This window comes from Neovison vison, chromosome X (genome assembly GCF_020171115.1).
Source record: "Neovison vison isolate M4711 chromosome X, ASM_NN_V1, whole genome shotgun sequence".
Lineage (NCBI taxonomy): Eukaryota > Metazoa > Chordata > Mammalia > Carnivora > Mustelidae > Neogale > Neogale vison.
Genome location: NC_058105.1, coordinates 88037337 through 88061852, shown reverse-complemented (window position 1 = coordinate 88061852; position 24516 = coordinate 88037337). Strand labels below are relative to the sequence as shown.

Genomic DNA, 24516 nt, shown 5'->3' with positions numbered 1-24516 from the left:
ATGACATGCTCAAAAATACTTGTTGACTGGAGGAAAAAAATGTTGTAACAGTATATGGTGACAGATGTTAATTAGACTTACTGTGGTGATCATTTTGCAATATATACAAATATGGAATCATTATGTTGTACACCTGAGACTAATGTAATGTTATATGTCAATTATATCACAATAAAATTTTTTAAAGCAAAATACTTGTTGACTTGAATTGCAAGACTCTATCTTGACATACCCCTCTAACCAAAAGAAGAAAACATCAGTAAATAAAGGGAGTATATGACTCTGATGTTAAAATATATTATTAAGAAGCAATGGTAGCCACCCTTGTTCTTCTCAGTTTGCTTTGCATGGCACACTCATCCTTTTAAAAAGAGAAGGGAAGCAGAGGCAGTCACATATATACATTATACACACACACAGCACTTGCTTGAAGCAAAATCAGTGTCTTTCACATGGTAGCAGTTACCTTTTAAAAAATAGATTTGTGGTTTTATTAACACAAACACAACATGCACATAAGCTGTCTATTCATTTTCTTCACTGCGCAGCCTGGCATTGGGATTGGTGATGCTGACGGACAAGTGGGCTGCTCTTTCTACAGTGGCTTGGTGGTTCTTGGAGGAGACATTGTGAGCAGCCTGGGTGCAGTAAGATTTGCTGCACATCAGCAGCACCTAAGGTAGACTAGGAACTTCCGGAAGCCACTGGGAAGTGTGTGCTCTGCTTTCTTGTTGCTTCTGTAAGTGATGTTGGGCATCAAGGTCTGGTCCTTGAATCTTCTGTGCACCCTACTGTCAGTGCTTCTGGGTTTTCACCAATTATGGTTAATTTTGACATATTGGTCTGACTGGTGCTGGATGAACTTCTTGGTTCCTTTTTTTAACAATCTTGAGCTTCACAAGTGTTCTGAGGGTGGCTATGATACCAAGTAGGAGATGGCTGCCACCTCTGCTGGCAGGGGCAAGGAAAACTACAGTTACCATTTTTTAAAAAAGATTTTATTTATTTATTTGACACAGATAGAGAGAGACAATGAGAGAGAGAATACAAGCATGAAGAGTGGGAGAGGGAGAAGCAGGGAGCCCGAAGCAGGGCTCCATCCCAGGACCCTGGGATCACAACCTGAGCCAAAGGCAGATGCTCAATGACTGAGCCACCCAGATGCCCCTACTATTACCATTTTTTAAAGAACCAACTAGGTGCCATGTACTGAACTAAACTCTTGATAAGCCATTGATCCTTAGAACAACACTACAAGGTAGGAATTATTAGTCTCATGTGTAAAATGAGAAAAATAAGACTGAGAGAGGTGAGCGAGGGTCTTTGCCCAAGGTCACAGAGATAAGAAATGACAGAGCTGGGATTTCAACTCAGATGTGTCTGACTTTGAAGCCCTCTATATTATACTGCAATTCCCACGGTTAATCTCACACCATTCTCTCTGCAGGTAGAAGCAGATCTTAATAGCTCCATTTTATATACAGGGACATTAAGGCATGGGACAGAGAAATATTGTATTATAGTCTAAAATATTTTCCCTTCCACATAATCCAGCCTTCAAAGGGAGGAAATGAAATTAGAGAATTACCCTGCTTCACTGGTGCTCTACTACAGAAAAATCTGCACCCACGGATATCAGTCTTAGTGATTTATGACCCTGTAGGAGGTGGGATGCAAGATGATCCCACTAGCAGTGGCAAGACCACATTGTGGTGGAGGTGAAAGTGGAACACAGACCTGAGCTGTGCCTATTAGAAACAGTAGTAGGCAGGCAGAAATCTGTGCTTTAACCCTGTCTCCATATACTTGTTTTTAACAAAATAACTCCACCTTGTATTGATGTCACAGTCATTTTGAAGCTGTATAAAGAGGTTTAAGGAACTTATAAGGCTTTGAAATACTTTTGAGCCTAGAATTTTAAAGTGTTTCCCAGATATTCTATAATGGGAAATATGCTTATTTACAAATGGGTAAATAAAAAGTGAGAGGTTAAAGGATTTACCTCAAATCACAGAGGCATGCTAGGAATAGAATCAACCTCTTAAATCTCAATTCTGGGGCCAAATGACTAGACTGGTGTGTTTTTAATCTCTTAAGAATTACAGAACAATTTGATAATTCTGACCTCAGGATGTCCCCAATTATTTACATAATGAATCATCATTATAAGCATCTAAAGCAATTTTCAGCATTAAGAAAAAACAACAACATTACAACCACCCAAAAATCTTGTCTTATCTTAAGCTTGTGGACTTGGTTGGCTTTAACAAAGGTAATTAGTCCTGAAATGAAAACAGGTGGCCCCCATTTTCCCACTTTGTTTAGAGGAATCTAGATCATTTCTGGGATCACAAGGGCTGCTTTGAAAACCTTGTACTAACTGGCCTGCATGGATTAGGGACTGGTTTTGGAGTCAGGAGACTTGGGCTTGAATCTTGACTCCAATTCTTAATTCAAGTGTCCTTTAGCTTCAGTTTTCTCATCTGCACAATGGGGATAAAGTCAATATCACACACAGGGTTGGGGTGAGGATCTGAAGACATGGGATATGGGAAATGTGGAAGTATTTTAGAAAATTGTGGAGTATAATATAAAAATCAAGTGGTAGTCTAGAAATACTACTGCTTTTTATGGCTATAACAAGAGTGATTGGGCAAGGTCTCTGAAAGCGCAATCTGAAATTTTAGTATTATAAGCAAGCAGAGAAAGTTGATTAGGAATAGAGTTCCTCACATGCACAACAATACCTTCTAAAGGCACACCAAAAATGAATATACAGCAGCAAAACTGAGACTAGAAGATGCTCTTAAATACCAAAGATTGTATGTAGATATTGCTTACTATAGAAACAGACCCTGTATGAAATCCATAGGTGAATCATTTCTTTTCTCAGATTAGGGTATCTCTGAACATCAAGCAGAAGCCTATACTCTCATGTTAGAGAAAGATAGTATGTAGAAGTGGGTAGTCCAGAAATGAAACAAAAGCATCTTGGACCCTGGATGTCACCAAGAAAGAATCCAAACAGAGTTTGAAAAAAAGGTGAGTTGCAAAGTAGAAAGAAAATTAGAAATTATTAATCTCTCATGCTTCTCACTTAATGATTTCCTTTCCTCCTTACTCACCACCCCCCAAATCAGTTGTTCTATCCCCATTTTCTCCCAGTTCTACATTTCTATCTGTATCCCTGAAGATCTACATCCTCTGGCTTCCAAAACACGGTGTTTTCTCACCTTAGTACCTTTGCTCACACTCTTTTGTTTGCCCTTCTTATCACTCCTTCTGGTACTTCCCCCCAAGTAAGAAAAACTCTGGAATATACTTTAATTCATCTCTGAACCCAAGTCTACCCCATTCTATCAGGGTCCAATAACTTCTTATCTCCTTTGAACTCAGAGTTTCTTTTGTATTAAAATGAGTATCATTTTTCTCCTTGGAATTGCAGTTATTTGTATACTTGGCCTTATTTCCTTTGCTTGGCTATAATTTCCTTCAGGTAAATTACAGTTATCAGCACAGTGTCTGACACAGAATACGTATTCAATAAATGATTTTAGATGAATGAGTGATCATCATCACTTGCAATAATCAGGCCACCCTCATCTCTCACCTGGATTTTTATAACAGCCTAATCTCCCTGCCTCCTATCTCTTCCAATCTATCCTTCTTACTGTCACAATATATATCTTAGAAAATTTTCTTTTATTATGTTACTCTTCTATTCAAGAACCTTAAATAATGTCCTGCTATACAGAATAGAGTCCAAATCCCTCTGATTTTCTCTAAAAGCTCTTTGATATCAGTTGAATAAAGTCCTGGTTGCTTCCAAATCTCTGTATGTTGCTCCCAAATCTAAACTCAATTGATCTCACCTCCATCAGGAAGCCTTCCCAAACTAATTCATCCATTATTGCTCCTCTTTTATATTTCTATAGCATTATTTTCTGTGCTACACATGCTGAAATATAATAATATATTTCCTTGTATTGTTATGTACCTGTCTCCAGTATACATGTTTTGTTCCCAAATAGAATCGCAGACTTCATATCTACCTTTTTTTTTTTTCCCACACCAACTGGCAAAGAGCTAGGGACCTACTAAGACTTCAGCTCACACTTTCAAACATTTATCAGTTTCTTTTCTGATTATTCTGTCTGGAATTCCATGTGTTTCCTCCACTGTCTGGAGTGATTTTAAGTGGCTTATTATTTACCTCACTGCCAAAAGACAAAGGTCACCTGGTAAGAATAGTTCTCTTTAAGAAAGTCCATATCTCCTCTCAACATATTCAGAGAAAATCTTATAATACCTTAAGATGTCTTAGTTTACTGTCTTTGGAGATCTTTTAGTATCATTATACATATAAGACTGTTTTGTGGTTCTTGTTATTTCAAGTTATTAAGTGCGTACTATGTGCAAAGAGCTTTAAAATAGAATCTTTGATGTAGAGGACAATATTTTCTTCTTATTATGTTAACATAAGAAAAATGTTCTCATGCTTTTCCCTTAATAATTAGGTAACTATTAACCTTTCTTAATGGTTTCCCCAAACACACTATATTCTGAGGCTTACAAATAAAGACTTGGGTAATGGGAGAAGAGCTATTTGCATTCAGTCTGAAAACAACACATTAACAATATTTTCTGTCCTTTCAATACCATTCAGAGGGTTTTCATCAACAGAATAGCCAAAGGAGAGGATAGAGAAGTTATTTAAAAAATTATTCAGGATCAACACTTTAAAAGAAAATGTTCCTTTTTAAAAAGTACACATTCTCTTATCTCTCCCTTCTCTTCCAAACTTCAATTTCTACATCAGTATTTTCTCCTCTGTGTATTTTCTCAAAAAGAATTTGTTCTTATTATTTCTCTTCCATTATCTGATTCTATTAATTTCACTTCATTGTTTTCAATCCAGGGGCATTGTTTTCAAACAGTCATCCAGTCCTCTAACCCTTAAGTTCTTGACTTTCTATAATCACTGTCTTAAGCACAGGCCTCACCAGCACCTCAAATTCAAATTTTCCAAAACTAAACTCATAATCTTCCTCTAGCTACTACCTAAGTCTACTCTTGTCCTGATCTCTATAATTCTAACAATGCCAGACTCATAAGTTCAAAGTTGTCTTCTACTCATCTTGCCCATTGTCCTCACCCAATCAGTTACAAACAAAATCCTGTTAGCATCTCTTTCATTTCTTCCCATCCTGATTGCCTTAGGTCCTCAACATCTCTTGCCTAGACTGATGTCCCATCCCTTAGAGTCATCCTATCTAGCCCATCCTATATATTGATAGTTTTCTTAAATCCAAACCTAGTCATGTTACTCTCAATCAAAAACTTTTCACAATTCTCCACTGTTTAAGGAATTGATCACATACTCCTTCACCTGGTATTCAAGGTCCTCTGCATTTTAGCTCCCACCTGGTTTCTACAGCCTTTCCTCCTGATACACTAAAACTTCCTACCATATCTAGTCTTTGTGGGATTATCAGAGAGCATTGTCCTTTCCACCTCTTCCATGTTTATGCTTAGGATACTCCCTCTGCCTTTTCTCTCCTTTTTCATGTTTGCCTATCAAAGTCCTACTTAATTTTCAGACACAGTTCAGATCTAACCACCTTCAAACAATCTTCCAAGATGAAATGGGTTCCTTTATCTACTTAGCACAGTTCTTTGACACTACTAAGCCCTTAGAAAGGTATGTTGAATTGAACTCACAAAAAAGCATGCAAATTTTGGGGAACTCATGGACTGTAGGAGTGAGACATAATGAAAATATATTAAATAGGAAAACTGAGCAAGAGGTTAGTACCAAAGCAAGCAACCAGAACCTCCTCCTTTATATGCTTTAATATCCAGCTAAGCTGTGTGTGTATACCTACTTTCCAGGCTGTTCAGCTATTGAAGTATATATACTTAGTTCCTAGAGTAAATGTACCAGTATGCATCTGTGGATGTATGCCTGACTATGTCTGTGTCCCTGAAAATTCCTTTTCCAAGCAGTTGTAGGTTTCTGTTTTAAAATGATGCTCAGGTTAATTGTGTTATGGAATAAAATAGGTACTTTTGGAAATCGGTTCTAAGCATATGGTTTATAAGTTTGAGAGAGTTGCTAAGGGGGACATTGTATTTAAATGCAAAGATCTAGTAACGAGATTGAAGCAGTGATCAAAAACCTCCCAAAAAACAAGAGCCCAGGACCTGACGGATTCCTTGGGGAATTCTACCAAACCTTCAAAGAAGAGATAACACCTATTCTCCTGAAGCTGTTTCAAAAAATTGAAGCAGAAGGAAAACTTCCAGACTCTTTCTATGAAGCCAGCATTACCCTGATCCCCAAACCAGGCAAGGACCCTACCAAAAAGGAGAATTTCAGATCAATATCACTGATGAATATGGATGCTAAGATTCTCAACAAGATCCTAGCCAACAGGATCCAACAGCACATTAAAAAGATTATCCACCATGATCAGGTGGGATTCATCCCTGGGCTACAAGGATGGTTCGACATTCGCAAATCAATCAATGTGATACAACAAATTAATATGAGAAGAGAGAAGAACCACATGGTCCTCTCAATTGATGCAGAAAAAGCATTTGACAAAATCCAACATCCGTTCCTGATTAAAACGCTTCAAAGTATAGGGATAGAGGGAACATTCATGAACCTCATCAAATCTATCTATGAAAGACCCACAGCAAATATCATCCTCAATGGGAAAAAGCTTGCAGCCTTCCCATTGAGATCAGGAACACGACAAGGATGCCCACTTTCACCACTCTTGTTCAACATAGTATTAGAAGTCCTAGCAACAGCAATCAGACAACAGAGAGAAATAAAAGGTATCCAAACTGGTAATGAAGAAGTCAAACACTCTCTCTTCGCAGATGACATGATTCTTTATATGGAAAACCCAAAAGACTCCACCCCCAAACTACTAGAACTCATACAGCAATTCAGCAACGTGGCAGGATACAAAGTCAATGTGCAGAAATCAGTGGCTTTCTTATACACTAACAATGAAAATACAGAAATGGAAATTAGAGAATCGATTCCATTTACTATAGCACCAAGAACCATAAGATACCTTGGAATAAACCTAACTAAAGAGGTAAAGGATCTGTACTTGAGGAACTATAGAACACTCATGAAAGAAATTGAAGAAGACACAAATAGATGGAAGACCATTCCATGCTCTTGGATCGGAAGAATAAACATGGTTAAAATGTCTATACTGCCTAGAGCAATCTGTACTTTTAATGCCATTCCGATCAAAATTCCACCGGCATTCTTCAAAGAACTGGAGCAAATAATCCTAAAATTTGTATGGAATCAGAAGAGACCCCGAATCGCTAAGGAAATGTTGAAAAACAAAAATAAAGCTGGTGGCATCACCTTACCTGATTTCAAGCTTTATTACAAAGCTGTGATCACCAAGACAGCATGGTACTGGCATAAAAACAGACACATAGACCAGTGGAACAGAGTAGAGAGCCCTGATATGGACCCTCAACTCTATGATCAATTAATCTTTGACAAAACAGTAAAAAATATACAGTGGAAAAAAGACAGTCTCTTCAATAAATGGTGCTGGGAAAACTGGACAGCTATATGTAGAAGAATGAAACTCGACCATTCACTTACACCGTACACAAAGATCAACTCAAAATGGATAAAAGACCTCAACGTGAGACAGGAATCCATCAGAATCTTAGAGGAGAACATAGGCAGTAATCTCTTTGATATCAGCCACAGCAACTTCTTTCAAGATACGTCTCCAAAGGCAAAGGAAACAAAAGCAAAAATAAACTTCTGGGACTTCATCAAAATCAAAAGCTTCTGCACAGCAAAGGAAACAGTCAAAAAAACAAAGAGGCAACCCACGGAATGGGAGAAGATATTTGCAAATGACAGTATAGACAAAAGGTTGATATCCAGGATCTATAATGAACTTCTCAAACTCAACCCACACGAAACAGACAAACACATCAAAAAATGGGCAGAAGATATGAACAGACACTTCTCCAATCAAGACATACAAATGGCTATCAGACACATGAAAAAATGCTCATCATCATTAGCCCTCAGGGAGATTCAAATTAAAACCACATTGAGATATCACCTTACACCAGTTAGAATGGCCAAAATTAACAGAACAGGAAACAACATGTGTTGGAGAGGATGTGGAGAAAGGGGAACCCTCTTCCACTGTTGGTGGGAATGCAAGTTGGTGCAGCCTCTTTGGAGAACAGTGTGGAGATTCCTCAAGAAATTAAAAATAGAGCTTCCCTATGACCCTGCAATTGCACTCCTGGGTATTTACCCCAAAGATACAGATGTCGTGAAAAGAAGGGCCATCTGTACCCCAATGTTTATAGCAGCAATGGCCACAGTCGCCAAACTATGGAAAGAACCAAGATGCCCTTCAACGGATGAATGGATAAGGAAGATGTGGTCCATATACACTATGGAGTATTATGCCTCCATCAGAAAGGATGAATACCCAACTTTTGTAGCAACATGGATGGGACTGGAAGAGATTATGCTGAGTGAAATAAGTCAAGCAGAGAGAGTCAATTATCATATGGTTTCACTTATTTGTGGAGCATAACAAATAGCATGGAGGACAAGGGGCGTTAGAGAGGAGTAGGGAATTTGGGTAAATTGGAAGGGGAGGTGAACCATGAGAAACTATGGACTCTGAAAAACAGTCTGAGGGGTTTGAAGTGGCGGGGGGGGTGGGAGGTTGGGGTACCAGGTGGTGGGTATTATAGAGGGCACGGCTTGCATGGAGCACTGGGTGTGGTGAAAAAATAATGAATACTGTTTTTCTGAAAATAAATAAATTGGGAAAAAAATTTCTAATAAATAAATAAATAAATAAATCTATGTACCTTAAAAAAAAAAAAAAAAAAGAATTAGTAGCTGGATCAGCCCACAACACACCATTGGGCACTTCAGGAAAAGGCACCATTTGCTAAAGGTATTCTCCTTCCATTTTTCAGAAAATTGTCATAATATACCAATTTTGTTAGCACAAGGCACTTGACTGCCATCTTCAGGAAAATTGTTAGAAAAAAAAATATATATATATAGGCTTACTTTATGAAAAGTGTCCCCTTAGACATGGCAGGCTTATATAGTATACAAACTGTAAAACTTTATGTGGTGCTCTTTCCCAGCTGAAAAGACAGAAGTTGTTTATCTTATTTTAGGGAAAAGTTGCTCCTTTTAATTGGATACAAGGCGGCTTTTAAGAGTTTCCTGTGTCTAAGTAGAGACTACATATTCTCTTTCTTGATCAAACCATTTTCAAGATCAGTGTGCTAATCTGATCAGAGGCATTGGCAAAACAAGTTAAAGCTTTTCCTGTAATTAATACAAATCTATTTTGGATAAAATTTGGAATGTCAAAATTTTAATTTTTTTAAATTTATTTTTAAATAAACATATAATGTATTTTTATCCCCAGGGGTACAGGTCTGTGAATTGCCAGGTTTACACAATTCACAGCACTCACCATAGCAATACCCTCCCCAATGTCCATAACCCCACCCCCTCTCCCACCCCCTCTCCCCCCAGCAACCCTCAGTTTGTTTTGTGAGATTAAGAGTCACTTATGGTTTATCTCCCTCCCAATCCCATCTTGTTTCATTTATTCTTCTCCTACCCCCTTAACCCCCCCATGTTGCATCTCCACTTTTTCATATCAGGGAGATTATATGATAGTTGTCTTTCTCCGATTGGGAATGTCAAAATTTTATAAAGTAGTTTAGCCACAGTTTATTGAATGGCGGACAGCATGTTAGGTCCTAAGGACCTTATCCTTATAGCCCTAATGGGATACAGAAGCTGATAATCTCAGTATATTTGGCAACTGAGAAGCAGAAGTTTGTGTAGGATGCTATGGAAGTCTACAGGAAGGGCACCTAGCCGGGATGTGATAGCAGTGAAGACTTGCTGGAGGAGACTGCTAAGCTGCGCTGAGTCAACAGCACATTATTGGCTTCATTTAAGAGACCCAAAAGCTAAGCCACGAAAAGGTTAAGCAATTTACCCCATATTGTACAACTATGTAGAGTGGAATTATGACTAGAACCAACGTGAAGCAATTCCCAATCTGAGAAAGAGTCCAAACTATTGAACCAGTTACTGTTTGGATTTTTTTGAGAAATTTTATTGGAAATACTATTTTATTTGAGAAATCCCATACTTATGTGCCTCTCAGACACATGCATTGTGATATTAGAATAATGCAGGCACACCAAAATAACTGAAGCCTCAGCCTTCTAGGACAGTTAATTAACACCTATACCACAATCCTGGCAACCTTTAGTTTCTCATTTTGTGGTTGCTGCAGCTTGCTACAGGAAGATGTATCGCATAAAAATGAGGCATCAGCTCAACTTCCTTGGATACCAACTTTGAAAGGCCTGAGTCATTCAGATCATTCCCCAAAGTCCTTCAAGCACCAAAGGCAGCAATCAAAAGTACTGCTAGTTAAATGTGTAATTGGGGTTTATTATAACTAGAATGTATTGGTTTAAAGTGTCATTCACCACTGCATTGAACTGGTATTGTCTTGTTTTTATTTGAGCTTAATTGTCCTGTTCTATATGTGTTTAATTTTGTAGGATACTTCATATCCTTCCTGGATGCAGGCAGAGCACAAATTTTAAATGACTAATAACAATAGATTAAATTTATGTAGAATTGGCTCTTTAATGTGCTGCATATACATTTTGTAGTACAATAGGACCCTTTACAAAATCAATGTGTATGGTACATTTATGCCCATTTTATAGAACTTGGAACAATTTTGCTGTTTTACATTATCACAGAAGCTTACAGTTATACATTAGCTTTCACTACATGTTTTTAGTTATACCTACCATTTACTTGGTATAGTGTCCTTGGTCAAGAACACAATCCCCCATAATATATATATTCCTATGAGCAGAGGCAATGCACATTATGACAATCCATTTTATGAGGACTGTTGTAACACATTCCTGGGGTGTGGTGGGGGAGGAAATCTCCAGAATGGCTATGTTTTCAGGAGACTATTATGAATTTTTGGAATATTTTAGGCCAAATTTTAAACTCTGATTTGCTTCTTTTTCCTATTCAATGTGTTCCTACATGACCAGAACCCTTGCTAAGCAGCCAGTAATAAACAGGGAGTGCAAACTTGCTTTCCTCTTAGATTCAAATAAACAATTAGAAATGTACATCTGTTATAAATCCATTTTAGTAAAGAAAAGACCTAATGAAATATTTCTTGTATTTATATTAAATATTAGGCTCTCATTTAAGATTTTATTGAGAAAATATTAAAAAGTTTCTATTGTTAAAAAAGTTTTAGGGGCCCTTGGGTGGCTCAGTGGGTTAAAGCCTCTGCCTTCAGCTCAGGTCAGGATCCCAGGGTCCTGGGATGGAGCCCACATAGGCTCTCTGCTCAGCAGGGAGCCTGCTTCCCTTCCTCTCTCTGCCTGCCTCTCTGCCTACTTGTGATCTCTGTTTGTCAAATGAATAAATAAAAATCTTTAAAAAAAGGTTTTAAACATATTAGGTTAGCTGATCCCCAAAGGCCCTTTTCAGGACATTTCATGGATGTACAACACTGAGGACAAAAGTTTTCACTGGATTCCCATCAACTTCTTACTTTTGCTATAGAAAAAGTCTGTGATATGAAATAGAAAAAAATATAGAGAAAGCAGACAACACTTACAAAAGAGAAAAGAAGACCAAAGCAATAGAAAAAGGACACTAGATAATATAACTCTTTTCTTCCACCTTTAGCTTTAGTAGTTTAATTTGGAATTTGGCATACAAAGAATTTGAAAGCTTTTAATTATATACTCCATCAACCAATCCTCTGCTTTAGCCATGTTATTTTACTAGTCAACAGCCCTCCAATGGTTGTATGTCATCAGTTGGATGATATATACAATTTTGTTGGTTGCCTTCAAAGTTTTAATAGGACTTTGCCTGTTCACTTAATTTTCCACATTATTTCAATCTCTATTCTATCACTCTATTGGAGTGGCCATTTTTTTTCTAACTCCATATACTATACAAAGACCTCACTCTTCTGTCTGTAGGCCTTGGCCTCATCTGCCCAATTCAGGGATAACCTCCTTTCTACCTGATAATGTCACTGTTTAATATAATTGTGATTTTCTCTGGGTTTGAGGAGAATATATTGGGAATTATATATCCCACTTACTTCAAACAACTTTATATTTTCCCCCTAAATTTCTTATATCAAAGTGCATTTGCTATTAGGCAGTCCTTCATATCTGAATCTAATCCACCTCTAAAAATTTGTTGGATAGTGAGAAAATTTTTTCCATTATTCTACATCAGAAAAGTAATAATGCATTCCCATTTCATCTTAAAAACCCCAACCAATTTCCTCAAATATCAGTAAAATACTCTAAAATACCCGGTAGCAATCCTCAAAATATGTATCATATTGTAAAGCATTTTATATACAATTACATAATTATTGAACACTTTATGAGCTAATTAACAGATATGCTTATGTGTCATTCACAATGATGCCTTACTACACTGGATGCAAAACAAACAAACAAATAGAAAACTCAACAAACAAACAAAGAAAGTAGGCTTTCAAGCTGCCTGGGAATATTTGTTTCTCCACCATTAGAAGATGAAATGGAGGAACTCTTAAAAAATTTAGTGCGATGAGGGATGATGAAAAGGCAAATTAAGGTTTTTCTAGGCATTTCTAGAAAGACAACTCACTAGGGAAAAGCAATATACTAAGAAAGCCACGAAGTGAGCCACAAATGGGTGCTTTGATTTCACATGGAAAAAAAAAAAAAACAAGCCCTGGAGATCTAGTCACCAAGTTGAATAAATTAAAGAAAAAGAGACCAGGACAATGCCAAAATTATCATTTTAATTTTGTTAGTCTTAACAGTCAAGCAGAGTAAGGTGAGGGTGTGAGAAAGGGACAGCAATATCCAAATTCTGAATAAGAGAAGAGTTATGTTCTACTCAAGCCTGGCAGGAGGGAAACTGTCATAGTAAGCATTAATTGAGGTTAGTGAGAAGGGCACAAACTTGTTAATTTTCTGAAATCAATAATCTTGTTCTGTAGCCTCATTTACTTTCCTCTTTGCTGTTTATGTATAGCTGTTTTAGTAACGCTCCATCACCTTTATCATTTATACTGCAAAGGGACATGCGTGGTGATGTGAATAAACTATGAAATAGTATGTTCAAGGAACATAATAAATGCACTTATTGAGGGAACATTAACAATCAAGGTAAGCAGGGACTACTGTTAGAGGTGGGGTCCAGAGGATCCTGCTGTAATGTTGGAGCAAGCTTCACGGAGTGAAGAGTGAAGTGAGAGTGGGGGACTCAGTTGACAGAGCCCAGGTTAATCAAAAACTTGCCTGGTTTCAAGTGTCTCCACTTAGAGCCAAGAAGATTAACAATATAGGTTTTGCTCAGCAGGTACCTTTCATTTCCTGCCTCAAACTGCAAAATCCCGGAAGAGAACAGGTAGAGACATTAGCTGCAAGAGAAGGCAAATGAACGAATATCCCGGATTCTGGAAGTTCTTAGTTGAGCCCTGTAAGCAGCGTTTCTATCCTCCTCCCACTCCTGGAGGCAGAGGCAAGCTCATTCCCCAAACCCACTGCCTCTTGTTTTAGAACATTTCTGCAAAGCTCTGGGTTGGAGCATCACACTTATCTCTAAGAATCTCCCAGTATCATGTGCCTTGCCCGGTGCTAGGAGGAAAACAAGGGGGTGGGAATGGCCGTCCTTAGGGTCTGAAATCTCTTTTACAATCTCTTTAAAGAAAAGGCTTAAACAGCCTTTAAACAGCAAATGCCTGTAATGTTTTGGAAGAGGAAAATCTCCAAGTGCTACAGACGAGGAAGAAGACTCTGATCTTCTCAATACCACACTACACTTGCCTTTTAAATTGCTACTTCAACCTCAGTTGGATTGTATACAGTTTATTAACTCTCTCAATTTTCTACCACATTTGGTTAATGAAAAGTGAATGAATATTCTATCTCCTTATAATTGCTGATAATGTCCTCAAACAAAGTATTTCCCTTCTGGGAAGGAGGAACCCTAATGAGCATGATTGGTAACTGTGTGTTAAAGAGACAAAACCATTAGTACATTTTTGCATATGGTTAAAAGTGACCCAACAGAGTCTTAGAAATTTAAATGTAGATTTTCCTTTTGGGAATTTAACAGTGGGAAAAGGGTGGATTTTACTCAGGTATCCTGCTTCAAGTCCAAATCGTGAGAAATTTAGTTGAACAAATGAAATGTGGATGTCTAAGAAAGTGCACATAGTAAATGTGAGATCAAACTGCCAACTCTATATGTGACAATGTATATTCTCATTGCTTTACATTTCAAATACATCTCTGAACTGTTAGGTTTCCAGCATATGTTCATCAATCAGATCACACAGGCAGACATTTGATTAGATAGACTTTAAGCTAAAATTAACAATTGTTTCCTAAATACAATGTAGAACAACACACATGATTTAATAATTAAGTGGGGGAGGTAACGGGTAAGAGGAGTCTGAGACACAATTGTATATTCCTTTAAAGCCTTAACTGTAGATTATAAGTGTATATAAGCATCTTTTCTGAGAAAATAAATGGAAAAAACAACAAAATATTCATTATCTCTTGATATTCAATCTTGAATGGGGGGTGCTACATAAGTTTTATTTACTTTTTGGAAGCAGTTTTGATTTCCTACTTTCGCTGAAATTAAGATACATATCCTTTATTTTATTACATTAAATTTTTATTTAAGAGGAGGTATGCTGAGAGAATTATTTAAATGAATGCATCAGCAAAACATCTAGTAAAACAAATCCTTACTCCCTGTATATCTGTTTTGGTAATTGGGTGTCTCATTTGCCAGTTTGTTTAAAGAAAGTCTCATCTCTGATTTTGCCCACCATGGAATCTTCAGTGCTAAGCACAGAGGATATAAACAGGTACTCAACTTAATTTTTAAATAAGTAAATGAATTAAAAACTTTGGAAAACATTAATTTAGTCTTGGTCTCTGCTTATAAATCTGACTTGCAAATTTTATGTATTTGTGAAAATCAAACCCTTTATAACTCTAGAGAACAGACATTTAAGTGAGCACATGATTAGACAACCACCTTGAGAAACCCATTACTGAATTGGCTAAGGGTCCTTCTCTGCTAAGTAGGTGTGTGTCTAATTTGGAAGTTAATAGAGCGTCATTGCTTTAGAGTTTATCATCAACTCTTGAGTTTCTATAGTCCTAGAGGGGAACAACGAGGCAGCTAATCCCCCAAATCATTTCTGTTTGGTTTGGAAATGCAGTATATCATTTTTTCCCAGAAGGTTTGTTTTCCTAATTTTGTTTTCCATGGGCAAGGTTTGCCTTACCGGAGTGCACAGCCTGACTGACTGATGGCAAAGGTAACCAGAAGTGGGCCGGAGTTGGAGCAGAGGGAAATCAGCCTGGGATTAAACATTTACTACCCTTCAGCCTCAGGTTCTGAATTTAAAGTTCATTGGCACAGTTCTAGAAAGATATTGCCTTTTCTTCGTATTACACTTCCTAGGAAGTCTTTAGTATGGGGTAGGTGTAGAGAGCACTTTTTCTTAAAAGACAGGCTTTTCTCTCCCCTCCTTTTTTTTTTTTTTTAAATCATTAGGGGAATAAAGTTTAAAGATGTTGGTGAGATTGTGGCCAACTTGCTTTAGGTTAGGAGAATTTCTTTTCCTTTTGCCATTCTTTTCTGGCTTTGTTTTCCTCAAGGATATAAAGAGGAACAATGTAGATTGATTTCCGTGAAATTGAAGGCATCTCTTATGATGGAAGGACTTTTCTTTTTAAAAAAATGGGGAAAAAGATCCTTTGCTTTTGGTGGGGTTGTGGGAGCATAACTCCTTAAGTTTGGAGGATTTCCATTCAGAAAAAGATTAGGTTTTGTATGGCAAAACTATAAGGGCCACAGGTTTTAGTGAGGTTGGGGGCCCTCCTGGTGGGGTGGGGGGATTTCTTTTCTTTCATGTTTTTTAAAATAAATAATTAACTTGGAAGTAATAAGATTGAGAGCGTCTTTCTGTAAAAGAATTTCTTTTTCCTTTATTTTATTAAAAAAATACTTGAAGGCTGGAGGATAAATAAGGCCCCTGTGTTTGGATGAGATTGGGGGCATCTCCCGTTCAAGAAGTTTTAGGAAGAGATTTTGTGGGGGATTTTTTCCCTCCTTTTTGTGGGAGGTAGAGTGGCTTGATCATCAGGAATAATATGCATTATCATCAATAAAGTATTGGGATACCTTCCCTGAGAAGAATGTCTTTCTTTTAAAAATTGTCCCTTAATTTATTTTCTTCTGCCTCTCCTTCCTTCCTTCCCTTCCTCTCTACCCTCTTCATTTCCTCACCCTCTCGCCCTCCCCTTCCAAATCCTTAAATCCTTTCCCTCACCTCTTTGCTCTCTCCCTTCCTTTTTGTTGTTTGGTGAAAAACATTCAGGGACTTTGGTGAGACTGGGACATCTTCATTCCCTAAAAAGGAGGTTTCTCTTTGAAAATATTTTTTTCATTTTTCCCCCTTCTTTCTCCCTAATCTCAAATGTATATTCTTGTTTTGAGTAAAAAGGGACTCTGTTGAGGCTGGGGACATCTTGGTTTTGTTTCTGTTTCTCTCTCTTTCTATTTAAGCTTCCAATTTTTAAATTTCCTATATTAGGAATCAAGCTTTGGAGTTTGAATAAATTCAGATCATCTCCCACTAGAAGGATTTCCTTTTATTTTTTCTCCTTTACAGAATCTGCATTTGGTTTTGCTGTATCTTGACAGAAAATTTCATGTCTGTGAGGCTGGAGCACTTTTCTTTAAGAGGATTTTGTTTTCATTTCATTGATATTATCTCCTCCACCAGTATACATGCCTTCCCATTATTGATTTTCTTTTAAATCTTAAAAAAATGCATTTTGAGAATAAGGTTCGTGGGCTTTGGTAAGGATGGGGCATCTCCCCTTGGCAGTGGAGGGATTTATTTCTTTTGTTTCTCTTTTTCTCCTTTTCTGGGAATTAAAATTCAGGATGTTTGGTAAGATCAGGGATCCTGTCCTTTAATATTTCTTTCTTTTTGGTAAAATCATTTGTGTTTTTCTGGGATGGAAGGATTAGTAAGTTTCATGGGCTTTGATGATTTTGAAAGTATCTGCCTATACAAAGATGTCTTTTTCTTTGTTTTTCCCAAAGAGAAAAAATTGGGTGTGTGTGTGTGAATAAAGGTTATTTTCCTTGGTGAGGTTGATGGCTGTGCCCTTAAGAGGATCTCTCTGTCTTTTGGTTCTTTTTTAAAATTTTATTTTTTCCTTATGTATTCATTTATTCCTTTGTTTATTTGAGGGAAAACAGTGGGTTCATTATCTTGCAGTTAGAGGAGTGATCTCTTTCTTTTACTTATTTTTAAAAATTTGGATATAATTTACGTATCACAAAAGTCAGTGTTTTCAAGTGTACAAATTCAGTGTTTTTTAGCATATTCACAGGGTTGTGCAACCATTACCACTATCTAATTTCAGAACATTTTTGTTATCTTCCAAAGCAACCGTGTACCCTTTAGCCATCACCCACACTTCCCCTTTTCCTTTCCCCCAAGCCCCAGGGTACCACTAATCTACTTTCAGTCTCTAAGGATTTGCCTATTTTGGACATTTCATGTAATTAGAAGAAATAACCTTAGGGAGATTTGGTGAGATTCCCCTTTGGGAGATTTCTTTTTGCCACCATATTTTTTGTAAGAGATTGGGCATGAGCAGTGGGTGCAAATAAAGTTTATAAATTTTGTGTATCTTTTATGATTAGAAATACTGTTTACCTTGAGGTGACTTTTCTCTTTTCCTCTTTAATTTTTCCCTTGGGGACATAAGTTTTATGGGTTTTGATGAGGGTGAAGAATATCTCCCTTTAGAATTTCTTTTTTTCTTAAAATAATTTTAAGGGGAGGGATAAGTCTCATTATCCGGGGTGACTGTTCCTTTCTTTTCTTTTTTTTTTTTAACTTGTAAATTTGTTTTTCTATTTTGAGAATAAGGTTTATTTGCTTTGGTGAGGGTGGAGCATCTCCCTTTAGGAATGGATGATTTCTTTTTTTAACCCTTAAAATTATTTTTTTTCCACTGAGGGAATTACAGTCAGCAGTCTTTGGAAAGGTTGGGCATCCTGTCCATGGCAGAATTTCTATTTATTTTCTTTCCAAAAAATGTCTTCTTTGGGAGTAATAGGTTTCAGGGTCTTGTGCCTCTGCCTCTTATCCTTCCTTTTCAGACTCCAGTTCTAATATGGCCCCCAGCAGGAGCATCAGACTGGGAACAGCAATGGCTGCTTTAAAAAAAAATCCAGGTGAGGGAATGTCAGCTTAAAGATTGTTCTTAGAAGACTCAATCTCACAAAACAAACTGAAGGTTGCTGGGGGGGGGGGGAAGGGATAGAGTGGCTGGGTTAGGGACATTGAGGAGGATATGTGCTATGGTGAGTGCTGTGAAATTGTAAGACTGATGATTCACAGACCAGTACCCTTGAAGCTAATAATACATTATATGTTAATTTAAAAAGATTGTTCTTAGACAAATGAGGATCCTGTGTATCACAGAAAGCCCTATGTTGGATATTTTTTAAAAATCCACACTAGATAAATTAATAGTTATATCCTATTAGGATATTAGGCGTCAAGTTTTATTTTTGACTTATCCTACCCTGCTGCCTTTGTCAGGAGAATAAGAGTTAATAATGCAGAGGAAAGCATTCTGCAAACTGTAGAGCCTCATACTAGCAGAAAGGATTATATAATCCTTATTATAATATCCCTGAATGGTTTCCTGGTCTCTATGGATTTTCCCCCTTTCCTTGGAAGCACTTGGACAATGGTTTTGGGATATGGTTGTGCAGAAGCCCCAGTCGGAGATTTTAATAAACACCTAAGAATTATATTCTCAGAAAAGAAAGACAACTGACCAAATATCTCATTATCTTTTCTAGAACACACTGCTGCAAATGTTCAGGAGCTCTCAATATATACCAAACAAATCAGATGGTTTCATCAAAACCTGGCAAAGAGTGGGGGAAAGAACCTAAGAGGAAAGAAATTAATTTCATCCTGACCTTCAACAGGTTAAACATTCAATTCCACAATCCCAAAGTTGTTTATAGTCACTGCAGATATTTTGTTCACTTAGGAAAAAAATATATTACCCCTGAAACCAACAACATCATCATTAGTCTACTGCTGCTGGGGACTGCAGGGGATAAGGATACTTTCCAAACCATTTTTTTAATTGTTGGTAATTTGCTTCTTAATTATGGTTCTAACACCCATTTTGAAAAGGGAAAGATTGACTGCATTTCCTTAAAGACTATATATTTCAGGCTATTTAAGTAAGCATTTACTTCTCCCTCTGAAATCATTGAGAATGCATTTTTATTCATTCACAGTAGCAGTCTCTTGTCCTTGTCATTGCTGGAAATGGAATTGCTAGGTTTAAAGCTTCAGCAAATGTTTACTGAGCAAAAACAGGGAGGGCTGAATTGTATTGGGCACTGAAAGAGAGAGACAGTATCTATCTTTGAGAAGCTCAGAAATAAGTAAAATGATAAAGTATTCAGGCAAGAATTACCAGATAACATATAAACAAATGCTTGCTACCTGGCAAGAAAGTGTGTGCAAAAAATACCAGAAAATTGCTTTGTTATGGTTTGGGATGTAATAGTAAATGGCAATGGATCTCTTATCACACACACCTCCATCCCAGAAATAAAGGCCACAATAGTGTATTTCTTTTCAGATTTTTCATCAATCACCTGTATAGTATGATCATAATTTCGTAGCTAGTCAAACCCAGCTGATAAAAACATGAACTATCTTTCTTCAACTATAGGTGAGGCAAGGGAAACAAATACAGTATACTTCATGTAAGCCCCACACCCCCCAAGCAAGTCATAGCATAGTTAAAGAACCAATTCACACATCCTTCACTTACACTTGCTGCGACCAGGTGGGAGACTGTGGCTCATTTCCTGGAAATCAAAACATTTTAGAAAGGAAGGGAATAGACAGGTTTGGTTCACAAGATTGTGTTATTCTGGTATCTATTTGGAAAGACAATACGAGCCCCCTTTTCTCAGTCTCCATCTTCATGACTGGCATCGATTTGCAACCAACAGTTTCTGAATCCTGAATAGAGCATAGACTACATACTGGAAGATGTTGAATTTTTTTTTTTTTTTTAAACCGCAATACCAATCAGCAAAAATTATCTGGGAGAAACCTGCAGTCACATTCAAACACTTCGTTTTATTCATTTCGTCCTTTGATGAAATGAGTAGTTTCAGTCTAGTTTCATGCTACTGGAACTGACTGTGCCTTGCCATGTAGGATTTCATTGTATGATAAAAGCTGTATTTTGTTACAATCCCTGAGACTGTGAGTGTGTGTGTGTGTGTGTGTGTGTGTGTTTCCCCAGGCTTGCCTCAAGGAGGCAGTGTCTGAGAACAAGGCTTTCCCTGCTAAGATGGCAACCTATTTGCCTTGAATGTTAAGATGCAAGTCAGCTGGCTGTGCGTGCTGTTTGCCTGAGGGGGATGCGGCAGAGAACGGTCCTATCACTGAAGATCAGATGTTCCCATGGGCACCACAGAGCAACTGCATAGCAACACCTAGGGTGTTGAAGACAGGTTTGGCGCCTAGCAATCTGAGCATTTACCCAGATCCTTTGCATCCTTTGAAATCATCTAGAGCCACTGATGGGTTCATTTTCTTGACCCTTTTAGTGGATGGTCAGTGTTCTTAACCCCATTTTAGAAGACAAATGGCTGAACAAATGACTAACTCTACCAAGGGCAAAGTCAAACCTTGGGGGGTCCTGGTCCCCTGCCAGGGCTGACAAATGCCCAGCTGGTCAGCTTGTCTGAGAGGGCACTCTGTAGAGGAAACTAACCTGATTCCCCTTACTTTGATCCTCCTTAGCTGTCTGGCAACAGGCATTTTCCTGTCAAGCTTGTGGGACATGCTTTCCCACTGTCACAGGGTTCATCCCTGGAGTTCCTGGCCTCTAGTCAGTCTTCCAGGGGTCAAAGAGTCCATATATTTGCCAGATATCCTGGTAATTAGGTCCTCAGGTGTCAGTTTCTGAGCCATGTTCCCAAAATCTGACTTAAGAAGGCCATAGCTCAGGTAGTCCCTGTTGGTCTCCCTCCCACCTACTTCTTTCCAAACTCTTCCAAAAAGACCAGAGCACATCCCAGGTTAGGGTGATCTCCAGTGTCTAGCTGCAGGGTCCTTTCCTTTCCTGAGATCATTGCAGGGAAAGGCTGCTGCAGGGAGGGGGAGATCCAACCCCTGGTGAGAACTCAGTTGTTGGATTAAAAACAGCCACCACAACCTGTCTTAGTCTCCTACGGTCTTATTTTATTTATTTTTTAAACCTCTACACTTTTTTTCCCCTGTGAAACTTTTCGCTTTAGGCTTCCTCTTGTTCAGTCATTTATCATTGCAGTTATTTTGCAAATTCAAGCCTCCCTACTCATAACTCAGGAAGCAACCAGCGCTTCCATTTCCATTTTGCGATGCCAAGTTCTCTCCCCTTCCCCTACATTCTACAAGTGTGCAATACGCAGTAGAAGGATTCCAGAGCCTTGTCCCTATGTCCCGCTAGGCAGCAGGATGGACAGGTATTGGTGTGGTGTGCTGTTTGTTTGTTTCTGTGTTTTGTTTCATTGTTTGTTTGTTTTTTTTTCCCTGCACGGAAGCTAAATCAAGGTGTATCTATGCATTATCACTGTATTCACAGTCACATGGAACGAAGTTTATAGGGGGAAAGGAAGAGTAGGGGGAGTACAGAGAAAGCAAGAAGGGCAAACAGACTCCTGCTGAAGAGCCAACGGGGTTTCAGGGGGTCCAAGGCAAATACAGAAAACCTCCTTCCTCCCTCCTCCCACCCCCCGCCCCCGGGCGGGGGCTCGAGGATCCTCCACTTGTCTTCTCCAGGCAAACCGCAACGTTTAGGAAGGCACCTCTGAAGACTGGAAGAGATGAGGATTTCCATTCGCACGCTCTCAAATACCAACTCCTATTTTGGTGTCTCTAAACCGGGACTCCTGTACCATTCCGACTGGTCCCGGTGCGGGATGCCAGTCTCCCGCTCTTCACGCGGTCCATCATCCATTCACAGTGTTTGCACCTACCTGCCGGGAAATCCTGCAGACAGATGGAATGGTGGCTTCGACACACGCAAGCTCTCCCCCTCCTCCCCAACGAACCCTGCCCTTCCCCTGCAGTGCGCGTGGGCGCCGCCCATCCCCTCATCCCCACCGGGAGTACCGGCTACCAGCAGCAGATCAGCAGACAGAGGAGCCAGGAACCTCCTCGGAGCGCCGCCAGTTGCGTCGCTGCTAGTGACCCCCTCCCCAGTGTCAGGGAGGGGGCTAAGCTGACCGCTGCGGCTCCGCAGCTTGGGCCTCTGCGGCAGAGACCGTGGCTAAGAGGTGTGTCCCACGCCCCCAACCCCACCACTCAGTATCATCCCCGTGTACCCAGGGCCAGCCCCAAATACTTCTCTAGGTTTCTCGCGTTCCCCGGGGACGTCTTCCTCCTCTTTTTCAAGACATAGGCGCTCACTGCACTGCCACTTCTCTCCATGGGGGAAACTGCTCCGACTCCCATCGCGTGCAGTCACCCTGTTTCTAGCCCCAACAGCCCACTCGCGCTTCCACATGTTGCTTCCCGCCTCCCAACCATTTCCCACTCCCCCAGGCTTCTCCATCCCTGCATCTCTCCGCGCATCTTTGCTAGTCAGTGGCAGCCAAATGGGATGCTCTGGGTACCCAGAGCCGGTCCCTGCCCAGGAGCTCAATAGCCATCCGTCCTCGTTTTGCTTCTTTCATCCCGCACGCCCCAGGGGGTCTTTTTCCTACCTTTATACTGGAGAACAGCACTGGTGTTCGGGGCGATGATGAGGTCTTTAGACCCCTCTCTGGAGCGACCACCGGACACTGCAATAGACGTGGTGCTGGGCTCGGCTCCGTACGGGACTTTGGAGCCGGCTCAGGGCAGGACTCTATGGCTGGTTCTGGGGCTGGTTCTAGGACCGGCTTGGGGGCCGGTTCTGTGGCTGGCACTGGGGTCGGCTCAGAGGCCGGTTCTGTGGCTGGTTCTGTGGCTGGTTCCGAAGCCGGTTCGGGGGCAGGCTCCGTGGCTGGTTCTGAGGTTGGTTCTTTGTCGAGTTCTGTGGCTGGTTCTGGAGCCAGCCCTGGGGCCGGTTCTGTATTGGGTTCTGAGACCGTTTCTGTGTCGAATTCTGTGGCTGGTTCTGGGGTCGCCTTCGGACAGGGTTCTGGAGCAGGCTCTGGACCGAGCTGTGGTGCCGGTTCTGCCGAAGGCGCATGGAGCAGCGCAGGAGCCCACGGCGGTGGCGGCGGCGGCCGCGGCGGCGGCCACGGCGGCAGTGGCTCTGGAGACTCCGCGGGCTGCTCTCCATCCTGAGGCGGGGCAGTGCCCTGGGCCGCTGCAGCTCCGTGGTCCATGGCCGCACACCGCCTCAGGTCTGGGCAGCTTGCGCCCCTGAGCTTGTAGGGCTAAAGTACCCTCGGGCGGCCCGCCCACTCCTGTTCGACGACCCCTTGCAGGGTGCCAAACTTTCCCCCGCCCCGCTCCATGGCTGGCTCCGCTCTGAGGTCTAACCCAGGGGCGCTCGGCGTCTCCCAGTGCTGGAACACGCCCCTCGGTGAGCGCACACCTCTTCGTAAGCAGCCACGGGCCCGATGGGCGGGAAGCAGAGGGGCTTGCGAACGCGGACTGGACAGAGGGCTTGATGACCTCCTAGCAACGTGCGGGAGGGGGGGGGGGAGACAAAAAAGGGGAGGGGGGAGTGGAACGGCGGGGGGGGGTGCCTGTTGGAGCCCAGCCGTTTAACCCTTTGGTGACGTGAATGCAAAAAAAAAAAAACAAAAAACAAACAAACAAACAAAAAAACCAAACCAAAAAAAAAAAAAACACACAAAAAACCAGAGGAGAACTTGAGGGTCTTTGCAACCCCCCAACCACTCAGCTGTGAGCTGTGGCTCCTAACAGCTTGCATCCAGTGTCTGCTCTCTCACCTCAGCAGCAGGTGAGCCTAGCCTCGGACGAACCTCCTGCCCCCATCTCCAAGCCTCTGTGGGCAAGTAATCCTCTTTTCTAACCCGGGGAAAGAAATTAAGCGGTACGGGGTTGGGGTATATGCGGTTCGCGCGCGCCCGCGCCCGCGCGCGCATGTGTTCAGTCCTTAAGATTGAAGTACAATTTGCCCCCAGCCTCAGTTTTTGCATTTTTGAGCTTCGCCAGATCTGAGGGGTTTGCCGTTGGATACAGGGCTTGGGATGCTTCGGGAAAGGTGTGTAATGAGAAACGGCTGGAGCCCTGGCTTTCCGCAGCCTGCAGATGTAGCCCCTAGAACAAGGCA

General features: G+C 40.3%; 1 protein-coding gene and 1 pseudogene across 1 annotated transcript in view; both read right to left on the bottom strand.

Moving 5' to 3' along the window:
• DGKK (diacylglycerol kinase kappa) overlaps positions 1 to 23599 on the bottom strand; it is a 176273-nt gene extending 152674 nt beyond the window's left edge. The window contains exon 1 of the mRNA XM_044235460.1: positions 22991 to 23599. Within this exon, the coding sequence (XP_044091395.1) occupies positions 22991 to 23599 (609 nt within the window). The remainder of the gene's footprint in view (positions 1 to 22990) is intronic.
• On the bottom strand, positions 525 to 983 carry LOC122897492 (annotated as a pseudogene).
• Positions 23600 to 24516: the final 917 nt, after the last annotated feature.